A 12,137-nucleotide genomic window follows, 5' to 3' on the forward strand; every position below is an offset into this window, starting at 1 on the left:
TTGAGCATTGCTAATTGGGTGTGCAAGCATCACCCAATAGCAAGGTACAGTTCGCAGGGATATTCTAAAAAAGTCTTTTTTTTTTAAATAAAAAATTTACTGATATATGGGGGAGAAGGGTAAAGACACATTAGTTGTGGTTCCACTCATTTATGTATTCAGTGGCTATTTCTTGTATGTGTCCTGACCAGGGATGATTGCCAACCTTGGCATATTGGGACAAACAATCTAGCCAACTGAGCTACAAGGCCAAGGCTGATAACGTTCTCTTAATAAGATTTAAAACCATGGTTTTCGTTTCTTGCCATACCCCTAGAGTGCACGGATAGGTATTGAGAGGTTGCTTCTGCGCCTCACAGCTGCATTCTAACCCAGGAATGGTTTGTGAAGTCCTGCAAGAAGGAGGCAGAGTGGGCCCTAAGAGGCTTTAGCGCTGTGCTCACGGAAAGTTCCCCAGCCCAGGGGCACCGGAGATCTGGATGCCACTCAAGTGAGGAGCCTTCGGGGACCGCAGGTCAAGGGGACGACGAGAGCGTAGCCTCAAACCTGGAGGTCAGCACCGGCTCCCAGCTTGCTTCACGGGCTTTCGACAGATTGTTTCGTGGCTGTTCACCTCGGATTTGTTTTACGGATTTGTTTTACGGCTTTCCCCTGCTCTTTCTGTCCCATCCCTGGACTGGCTTTTGGACCTTCTTCCCAGCGTGCACTTCTTTCCCAGTCTCCTCTGCGCGACTTTATCTAAACTCCCTTTCGCGTTTAGCCTAGCACGAGCTCCCTGCGTGCACCGCGCGCCACCGGAGGGCGTAGGTGAGGAAGGAGGACGGGCGAGTGGGGTGGTTCCGGCTGGGGACTGTGGGTCTGGGGCGCCTCGGGGCTCGGAGTAGAGTACCGGAGTGAGGGTGGAGCTCGTCCCACGGATCCCAGCATAGTCACCTGAGGCCAGAGGCCTGTAGTTAAGTCCAGTAGGGGTTCAGGATCGCAGCTTCCTGAGAGTTTGGTTAGGAGGGGCAGAGGTGCCGGAAATTTGCTCCAGCACCCGTAGTACAAACCCCAGGCGCTCACCGTAAGACGAGGCCAGCCCACTGTTAGCTGTGGCTGTCCCTGTGCGGGCGCGAGGCCGCTGAAGGCTGCTCGTTGACCCGAGTGAAGGGTGCCGAAGTTTGTGTCAGCTGAACGGAGCTGGCTGGAGGGGCAGTGGTTTGGGAGGACCGTTTGGCCGCGTACTCATCCTTTTAGATCAGTTTTTTAAAAGTTGAGATACAATTAATATACGGTTAAATGTATCCTTTGCAAGTGCGTGATCCAGTGGTTTCTAGTATATTCACATGGTTATGTGAATCACCATTATGTAATTCCAGAACATTCTTGTCATCCTGAAGAGAAACCGGGACCTCATTAGCAGACACTTCTAATTTCCTCTTGCCCCTAGCCCCACGAATCTTTGTCTCTATGAATTTGCCAGTTCTAGATATTTAACATAAGTGGAATAATACAGTATTTGTTCTTTGTGTCTGGTTTATGTGACGTAGCATGTTTTCAAGGGTTGTTGCATGTGTCAGTAATTCACTTTTTTATGATTGAATAATACAATAATCAGTTGTAGGGATATACTACATTTTGTTTTTCTATCAGTTTATGGGCATTTGTGGGTTTTTCTTCACTTTTTGGCTTCCTAGCCCTTTTAAGGTGTATTCTTTCACAGAACTCCCAGCCTGAGGTGCAAACATTTTAAAGCTAAATTTAACTGTGGGATTGGGTCATTTCAGCGACCTCAAATTAGGAAAGTTTCTTTTTAAAGTCTCAGTTCAGCACTGGTTAGACCATTAATTGTAGTGGTAACTGCGAGCAGTTCTCATCAGAGGTGCTGCTTTGTAATGTACGCATGGCATGTTGTGTGTGACCTGGGTGTGGTTGGAGATGAATGTGTATGAAAATGCAACTGAGATGGCTGTGGAGAGTGTTTTTATCTTTAAAAACAAACAAACAAACAAACAAACAAAAAACCACACTGGGGCCTGGACTGCTGTGGCTCAGTTGGTTGGAGTGTCCTCCAGTAAACCAGAAAGTTTCAGGTTCCCAGTCAAGGCACATGCCTGGGGTGGGGTCTAGTCCCCAGTCCGGGTGTTTGCAAGAGGCAGTCCATCGATGTTTCTGTCTGTCCCTTCCCTTCTCTCTAAAATCAATAGGTAGGTCCTCTAGTGAGGATTTTAAAAAATAAGCCCACAGATCGATTAATAAAGTCGATCTTTATTAATTTATTTGCTAAGATTTCTTTGAAACCCCAAATTGGTACTCAGGGCACTTTTGTGTATGGGCAGAGTGCTGAATAATTTGAGTGACTCAATGTGCCTGTTCCCAGTTGAGATTAAACCAGGGGATGCTCTGCCTTTTTATTTCAACTCTCATACTGGAAATGAGAGTCCTTGTTGCAGGCATATTTAATGCCAGGGTTTTTTTCTTTCATATTTTGTGCTTTTTGTTGGTGATTTCACTGTATAGAAAGGACTGCAATCATATTGCTGAAATGCTGTCTTTTGTTTATGTGCAAGAAGGCTGTGGTGTGTCTTGCAAAGACAAGCTTCTTTTAGATAAGCTTTGTTCAGCAGAGAATTCATTGTTAATGAATCAATAATATATATTAAATAATGTGCCATTAAACAGAAACACACATAAAACAAGGTTATGTATTAACTGGTTGGCGAAATGTTGTGTCTAGAGGCTTGCAGGAACCTAACCCTGTATTTCTCTTAGGAGCAATCATTCAGTATTTGATAATTCAGCATCCATAGAACATAACTACTGTGAATAACGAGAATTGACTGTATAACCAAATTAAATATTCAAGGCAGAAAGCCTAGTGTGAATATTTTTAAATCTCTGTGACTTTTAACATTTTTCCCACTTCAGTATTCATTTTTAATACCATACTGGCAGATTTGAAGTGGAACGACTGAGTTAGGATTATGTGTGATAGGTGATTTCACATATGTCTAAAATGCTCTGGGAACACAGGATGAATTCTATTTAGAGTGTAGTTAGGAGATGACATTTTGAGATATAGTTCCTTCTTTTTACCTAAAAAAGATTTTTTTCTACTCTTGTTAACTTTTTTTTGTATCACAATTATAGCAGCATGTGTATAAATGAAAATAAAAGGGAAAAAACCCTTGATATCCACGCCTGCTATTGATCCTCATCCATCACTGAGTTTTGTCAGTTCTGCCTCCTGTAATATGTATCCAGAGGTCATCCTTTCTCTACATTTTCATGATCTTTGAGCCTTTGTCTCTGTCTGGACTGTTGTAACATAGACTCCTAACTGATCTCTCCCTCAATTATTCACTGTTGACAGAGAGCTTTCTGAGGCATAAATATAATCTTATCATTCTCAGCTTAAAATTTCCATTGTTTTCCATGGTTTACAAACTAAAGTTCCAAGCTTTTGAAGGTGGCTTCTATTACCCTTCATGGTTATGCCCTCTCCTGTAGTTAATAAAGAGAAAAGAGGAAAACTTCCTTATATAATATGCCTCATGCCTTCTTATTCCTTCCTCCTTCCACATGTAATTAGAAATACTTTTAGGTATAAGGAAATGGATAATGATAAAAATGTTTCCCAGTCTTGTTTACCTTCTTAATATTTCTTGAATTCATCTATTCCATGCTCATAGCCACTACCCTAATTCAAGTTCTTTTCCCTTACTCCTGTAAGTCTTTAGTTTTTTCTCCTACATGTCTTTTTTTGGTTGTATGTTTTTATTTCTTGGGGAAAATACTTATCAGAAGAATTCTTGGGTCACATGGCAGATGCATATTTAATTCCTTAAGAAGTGATCAGATTTATTTCCAAAATCATGAAACTATAAGCCTTCTAGAAAATATAGAAGACTATCCTCTTGATGTGGGAGTATGCAAAAGATTTCTTAGCCGAGACTCAGAAAGCAGTAACCATTTAAGAGAAAAAGATAAATGGGATTACTTCAAAATTTACAACTTTCACCAAAGACAACTCTAAGAAAATGAATGGGCAGGTGCTGACACCTGCCTGACAAAGAGATGATATCCAGGGTATCATTAGTTTCCAGGCTTGGGACCAGTATCTGTGACCTGCACTCACCCTCTGGTCTCTGGCTCCATCTTCAAGGTATTCCCCCTTTTCATGAAGGGTAGCATGTGTTTGCAGCACAGTAGTTTTATCATCCTGTTGCCTACCAACCATTTGTGCGAGTTCTAATTTCTTCACATCCTTGCCAACTGGGCGTTGTCAGTCTTTATTTTTAGCTATTCTGGTGGCTAGAGAGCAGTATGTCACTATGGTTTTAATTTTAGTTGTTGATTAGAATGACATTGAGCGCTTTTTCCTGCACTTGCTGACATTTGTGTATATTCCTTTGTGAAATGCCTGTGTAGCTCTTTTGCCCAATTTTATTATTGAGTTGTAGGAATTCTTTATATATCCGTTGTATATCCTGGATATTGTCTGTTGTGGTTGCCTAATTACTTTCATAGCACTTTTTAGTAAGAAAAGTTTTATGTTTTGATGAAGTCATTCACATTTGCAGTTTTTAACTATGAAGTTACTGATTTCTGAGTACTGTTTAAGAAGTCTTGGCCACTATCAGGTTATGAACACATACTTCTTTATTTTCTTCTCAATATTTTCTAGGTTTAGCTTTTATCTTTAGACCTATGATCCATCTCCAGTTTTTGTAAATAGTGTGAAAATATTTTGTGAAAAATATTAAATTTTTTCCCCACATAGATTGTTGTTCCAGCATTATTTGTTGAAAATTCCACTGTGCCCTGGCCAGGCAGCTCAGCTGGTAGGACTGTCATCCAAAATGGTTGTGAGTTCAGTTCTGGTCAGGGCACATACCTAGGTTGCGGGTTTGGTCCCTGGTTGGGGTGCATGTGGGAGGCAGCCAGTTGATGTTTCTCTCCCTTTCTCTCTCTCTCTCTAAAATCAATAAACATATCCTTGGGTGAGGTTAAAAAAAAGCCATTGTATTATATTGGTACTGTTATTAACATTCAGATGACTGTATAAATAGCAGTTGATTTCTGGACTGTCTTTTGTTAAATTTTTTTTTTATTTTGGTGGGGAGGAGAGAGAAACATTCATTTTGTTGTTTTGCTGATTATGCATTCATTCGTTGTTTCTTGTATGTGATGTGACTGGGGATCCAACCGCAACCTTGGAATATCAGATGATGGCCGGCCAGGGCTGTGGACTCCCTTTTCTGTTCCACTGATCAGTGCTTATCAGGACCATACTGTTGTATTGGATTGGCCAAAAAGTTCGTTTAGCTTTTTCCACATGATGACTCTAGTAGTGCTTAGTTGTCTTTAACTTCATTCCAGACAATTTTGTTAGATTGTATTGTGACAGCTGTCATATGAGCATTTAAAAAAAATGATCAAATTGGTGAATTTTTGTGCAGCCATTTTAATATTGAAGATGGAAGAATATATGTAACGTTTTCTGTGTATCATGCTTTATTACTTCAAGAAAGGTAAAAACACAGCTTAAATGCAAGAAAAGATTTGTGCAGTGTATGGAGAAGGTGCTGTGTTTGATTTTTAATGTGCCATTTTTCTTTGAATGTGTCAAAGTGTGTTGTGAAGATTCTTGATACTACAGACATTTTGGCTAAGGAATTCTTTGCTGTGGGGCTGTCTTACGCATTGGAAGACGTTTAGCAGCACCCTGGCCTCTACCCACTAGAAGCCAATAGTGGGAGATGCCAACATACTCAAAATATCCAAATCAATAAAGTTATTGGTGAAAATGAGAACTGCTGTATCTTTTGTTTTATGGAGAAAACTAAAAAGACTTTTTGGCCTACCCAATAATTACTGTGGTGTTATTGTAAGTCTTGAAATCACTTCGTATAGGTCAACAACTTTGTTGTTGTTGTTGAAGTTTGATTTGGATAATTTAGATCCCTTGCATTTTTCATATAAGTATCAGAATCGTCTTATCAGTTGCTCCAAAAAATACCAATAGGCTTATGATTGGGATAGCATGGAATCTTTAGATTAATTTGGGAAATTAACATCTAAACAGTATTGAGTCTTCAAATATATGAACACGGTACATTTCCCTTTTTATTTAGGTCTTCTTTCTGGTGGTACTGTTTTGTTTGTCCAGTACTGTTCTGTACTGTCCAGTGCAGCAGTCTTATGTATCTTTCGCCAAATTTACTCCTAAGTGTTCTTTTAAAACTGTTGTCAATAGAGCCATCATTTGTATTGTTATTCTGTACATAATGTGCTATTTTTCTCCTACTGCTTTCTAGATATTCTCTTTATTTTTGGTTTTTAGCTGTTCGCCTATGATGTGTTTAGGTGTGGTTTTCTCTGCATTTATCCTGCTTTGAGGTTTGCTGAACTTCATAAATGTATACATTTATGCCTGTCTCCCAACTTGGGAAATTCCAAGCCATTATTTTTTTTTAAATATTTTTTCCCATTCTCTTTAATCTCTTCTTTTGGGACCTCAGTTGTGTGTGTATTAACCATTCTGATTTTATCCTACAGATCCCTGAAGCTGTTTCATTTTTTTCAGTCTTCAAGTTCACTGACTCTTTTTATCTCTAACTTTTTTGCTCTGTCAACAGGATGGAAAATTGGGATGATTTATGAGATTCCCAGTTCAAGAGCAGTCCCTGTTGCTTTGCAGATGTAGTGGGTCAGAAGGCTTTTGAGGGGGGGATGGTGGCATCTCCTTTTACTTTTGAATTTTCTCTTGTATTACACAGGATTCTGTATTTCCCCTTCTTTTCCATTCACAGAACAGTTTCAAAGGGATTCACACCTTTCTTTAAACCCCTTCTGTACAGGAACATTGACTTTCCAAGACTGCCTCCTTCAGTTCTGGACTACTCCCAGCTACCAGAACACTTTGTCAGTATCTTCATATTTTGGGTGGGATTTCTCTCTCCAGCAGTGGTTTTAATTCCACTTAGGCCCTCCATCATCCCCTTCTTTCTTCCAAGCAGTTCCCTTCCCACCTAGGGCCCACCTTGCTCTCTCTAATGTAAAGACTTGGGATGAGAGTTTGAGAAATATCTCCATCAGAAATTGATGGTTACTTTTTCTACTTCCAGGCTAGTTGAAGCTTGTAGTGTTTATAGTCTTCTAATTATGTTAGAAGATACAGGATATTTGTAATTTTAGTAGTTTTCTTGTTGGTCTGTATAGTTTTTGGAGGATATATTGGGATATTTGGATTTATGTAGCTGCTACAACCTTGACATTCAGGAAGACTTTCCTAACATTTTATTTTGAAAAATTTGAAGACGTCAGGAAAGTTACACAGTGAATAATTGCATATTTTCACCTAGATTCATAAGTTTGTTACTTTGCTTTATCTTTTCCTCTTCCTCTCTTAGCCTATGTGTGCACACACACATTTTTTTTAGTTGAATGATATGAAAGTTGCAGAAAACACACCAACTTATTCTAATATTTTATTATGTATCTCCTACATAATTATGGTATAATTATCACAACTCTAGTAAGTTTAACAGTGATAAAAGATCAGCATGTAAGCCCTGGCTGGCGTAGCTCAGTGGATTGAGCGCGGGCTGGGAACCAAAGTGTCCCAGGTTCGATTCCCAGCCAGGGTACATTCCTGGGTTGCAGGCCATAACCCCCAGCAACCTCACATTGATGTCTCTCCCTCTCCCTCTCTCTCTCTCTCTCTCTCTCTCTCTCCCCCCCTCTCTCTCCCCCTTCCTTCCCTCCCTAAAAATAAACAAATAAAATCTTAAAAAAAAATTAAAAAAAAAAAAAGATCAGCATGTAATATGCGCTCTATCATCGACTGCCCCATTGTCCTAATAGTGTCCTTTATAGTTTTTTTCTGGTGTAAAATCAAGGGTCACACAGTGTGTTTTAGTTGTCATGTTTCTTTAGTTTCCTTTAAGCCAGAAGACTTTACTAGACTTTCTGTTTTACTTTGTTTTGTTTTTGAGACATGGGCATTTTTGAAGAGTCCAGGCCTTGTAGATTTGATTTTGGCTGATTATTTTCTCGTGACCAGAGTCATGATTAGCTCAGAATACTACCTAGTGATGTTGTCACCTTCTCAGTGCATCCTTCAGAAAGCACATGGTTTGACTATTATTGGTTGACACTATGTTTAATTACTTGGTCAAGGTGGTTATCTGCTAGGTTTCTCTTGTAAAATATCTTTTGCCACTCACCCCTCCACCTCCCACATTTTTTCTTCAAGTACAACTAGTTTATTTGGGAGATAAGCCCAGGACATAGTGGTAAAGGAGAGGAGAAGCAAGATGGGAAAGAAAAGTTATTCAACAAAGTTATGTTGTCAAGCCAGTTACCACTGGTGGGCAACCAAACTTAATTTCATTGGGGAACTCTGGAGCCAGTGTAGAACTCATGTTCCATGTTATCTCACAGAAACAGTAAGAAATATGGGCTCTTAACACACTAACTCCTGTCAGTCATTGTTTGAGGCTACTCCCACGGACATCAATTCTTTGCAGCTTCCAGTGTACCATTAATGGGTATAAAATGGGCCCTGAATGTCAAAGGATGCCATTAGGTAAAGAGATGTAGATGCTGGCACTTAGAAGTTAAGCCAGGGTGCCCTAAGGAACTAAAGGGATAATAGGCAGAGCATTCATAGTGTGTGCTCTACCTGGACTCCCCAGTACCTGGAGCTTAAGGCAAAAACATATGCCATTAGGATTTCAGGAAGTGCAATTCCAGGAAGCAGAAGTGAGGGAAAGGGGAACTGAGAGATGGAAGATTAAATCAGTTCCAGGGTACATTTCCAAGCTGGCCACCCCATAGTAACAAGTATACAACTGATTGCTTGACTTCCAAACGCCGTCTCCTAGGAGGATGTGTAAAGCACTGCATTCCAGGACTATCTACCCAAAGGAAGGAGAAGATTTGCCCCTCAGCTTCTGTATCTCATTGGTAAAAGCTTTACTCCGTGGTACCTTCACTCCCCAGAACTCTCAGATCGTGCATGTGTGGGCATCAGGTGGGTCCCACAGGAAGGTGAGAGGCATCTGATGTGAGCAAGACATAAGGGATCCTTGGGCTGTACCTCTGTGTACTTGGTTAAAACCCATGCATATTTGGTTTGCTTAATCACCTGGGATGAAAAAAAGTAATCAGGGACCTCAGACAGGCAATGCTGAGAAGACTTGTGATGCTGCTGCATAAAATGTGCCCGATACATTTGGATTCTACTTTTGTTTAAAAATACACACTTACATACACACAAAACACACAAACACAATTACTTATAAAAAACAACAGCCACCTCTTGCTGGTGGGGATCCAGCCAAATTTTACTTCCACCCGTATTCTTTGATATATGATTAAACCTTTCTATAAAAATATATTTTAATTTTATAATAGGAAAATAGTTGTGAACAGTTTAGAAAGGAAGGCAGAGCAGTAAGCATTTTTTCACAGAAACTGGGAAAAAGTGATTCCACGTTTTCCATATGGTTTATTTTATGGGCAGAGATTAGGGTTGTCCTTTTCTTCAACAAAAGGTTGAATCTTTTATGATATTGTTCGGAAAAGTAGCAACAAATTGCTTTTTAAATATAAGAAGTGTTGCCCTGGCTGGTGTGACTCAGTGGTTGAGTGCCAGCCTGCAAATCAAAGGGTCACTGGTTCAATTCCAAGTGTAGGGCACATGCCTAGGTTGCAGGCCAGGTCCCCAGTAGGGGGTGCACGAAAGGCAACCATAAGTTGATGTTTCCCTCCCTCTCTCCTTTCCTTGCCCTCTGCAAAAAGTAAATAAAATCCCTGGCTGGTGTAGCTCAGTGGATTGAGCTCGGGCTGTGAACCAGACATCACAGGTTCGATTACCAGTCAGGGCAAGTGCCTGGGTTGCAGGGCACGGCCCCCAGCAACCGCACATTGATGTTTCTTTCCCTCTCTCTCTCTCTCTTTCTCCCTCCCTTCCCTCTCTAAAAAATAAATAAATAAAATCTTTAAAAAAAGTAAATAAAATCTTAAAAAAATAAATGTAAGAAGTGTAACTCTTGCTTTATAAAATTAGTTTCTAAAGAATTAGAATAAAGAAGAATAAAAAATTCTAGGCAATTCAGAAAAAGAATTAAAAAATATACTTTGTTTATATATCCTGCATTATGTATTGGGTTGGCCAAAAATCTGGTTTTTTCCATAACATGGCTGTAGTAGTGCATAGTTATCTTTAACTTCATTCAAAACAATTTTGTTGGATTGTATTGTGACAGCTGTCATATCAGTGTGCATTTAAAAAAAGGTATCAAAATTGGTGAATTTTTGTGTAGCCATTTTGAAGAGGAAAGAATGTACACAAATTTTCAGCATATTATGCTTTATTAAGAAAGGTAAAAATACAACTGAAATGCAAAAAAAGATTGTGCAGTGTATGGGGAAGGTGCTGTGACTGGATGTGTTAAAAATGGTTTGTGAAGTTTCATGCTGGAGATTTCTCTCTGGACAATACCGGCCCCCCCTCCCCCTTTGAACCAGTTGAAGTTGATAGTGACCAAATTGAGATGTTAATATGTTAATTGAGAATAATCAACATCACAGTATGTGGGAGGTAGCTGACATACAAAAAATATCCAAATCAGTAAAGTTATTGGTGAAAATGAAAATTGTATCTTTTATTTTATGGAAAAAACTCTGTGGACTTTTTGGCCAACCCAATATTTCATTCATTCCCTCATTTATTAATTTAATTACTAACCAGGCACTTAGGTCTCTGACCCCCTACTATAGGTAAGGTACTGTGCTAGTCACTGGGGGTGCCAGTATAAATCAGGAGGAATCCCCCACCTTCTAGGGGCCACTGTCAGAGTGGGAGAAAATGGATGTGACAGAGACAGTACTCACCAAATACTCAAATGCTTTCTTGCATTTCCCAGCCTTCATTGCAATTATGTTGGGGCCATGTGACAAGTTCTGTCCATTTCTGACCTAAGGCAGATGTGACCTGACGTGACTCCAGCTCTCTTTACCCCTGCTGCGATGACTTTGGAGGTCACATGTACTACACGACACAGCTGTGAGAGCGACAAGGCCATGAGATTGCCTTAGATCATGTATGGAGTGAGATACAAACCTTCATTGTGTTAATCAGTTCCTTTTTTGACAGAGTAAAATATACATGACGTAAAATTTGCTTAACCGTTTTAAAGTATGTAATTCAGTGGCATTAAGTCATTCACAATGTATATACCCTTCTGTTTGACAGGTGCTCTTTTGAGACTTTGTGAATATGCTGTTCTCTCACAACTGTTAGTATCCAATGATGAGTCTTGGATGCTGCTATTACCACAACATTTATTTAATATGATAAATTTATGCAGTTGATCTTAATATTCCCTTTTACTAATGAGGAAACTTGGGCACAGAGAGGTTAAGTAATTACCCAATTTAAGTAACTTACCCAATGGAGCTGGGGATTGAGCCATATCTGACTCTAACGATCAGTGCATGCTTTACAGCCGGAGTTGGCACACTGTGGCCTGTGGGTGAAGTCTGCCACCTCTTTTTGTAATAAAGTCATGTGGAGACACAACTGTGCCCCTTCATTTGCATATTGTTCATGGCTGCTTTCATGCTAAACTCCCAAAGTTGAGTGGCTGTGGCAGAGACCAAATAGCCTGCAGTACCCAAAATATTTGTTTACAGAAAAAAGTTTGTTGACTCCTGCTTTATGGAGTAGGTATTTACATTTTTATATTTGTTTTTGTTAAAATAACACATGCACATGTTTGAAAATCAAATAGTGCTACAGCTTTATTTTGTAAAAGGAGGTTCCTGCTGCTCTCTCTCCCCATTGCCACTCCTCAGACACAGGCGTGCTGCCTTCTTTAACTGTTCTGGCCTTCCCAATTAGTTACACTCCAAATAATATCCTTATTCCACTATTTCTCGATGTATCAATTTTAGATTCTAATTATCAACTGACCTAGTTTAGGCCACTATCCAACTTTTTAGTGCTATATTATAAATAAATTTATCATTCTTAGCTGAAATGTAATGTTTTATGATCATTTAGTTTTCTGCATTTTGCTTAGAATGTACATAAGAAAGTTAACGTGAATTTAGCAATAACTAACATTTTAGTACTTCATGTGTGC

The 12,137-nt window shown here is 39.6% G+C and overlaps 1 protein-coding gene across 7 annotated transcripts in view; it reads left to right on the forward strand.

The window, feature by feature from the left end:
• Nucleotides 1-710: 710 nt before the first annotated feature.
• RAD52 (RAD52 homolog, DNA repair protein) overlaps nucleotides 711-12,137 on the forward strand; it is a 28,994-nt gene continuing 17,567 nt past the window's right edge. For 2 of the 7 annotated variants that reach the window (XM_036018491.1, XM_036018490.1), the window contains exon 1: nucleotides 8,871-9,019. In XM_036018491.1, coding sequence (XP_035874384.1) covers nucleotides 9,005-9,019 — 15 coding nt within the window. In that variant the 5' untranslated portion in view covers nucleotides 8,871-9,004. Of the gene's footprint in view, nucleotides 804-8,870; nucleotides 9,020-12,137 lie in introns of those variants that run through there. The other 5 variants (XR_004901456.1, XM_036018484.1, XM_036018487.1 and 2 more) reach the window with 4 other exon arrangements.

Source organism: Phyllostomus discolor, chromosome 2, assembly GCF_004126475.2.
Source record: "Phyllostomus discolor isolate MPI-MPIP mPhyDis1 chromosome 2, mPhyDis1.pri.v3, whole genome shotgun sequence".
In the NCBI taxonomy this organism is placed as follows: Eukaryota; Metazoa; Chordata; class Mammalia; order Chiroptera; family Phyllostomidae; genus Phyllostomus; species Phyllostomus discolor.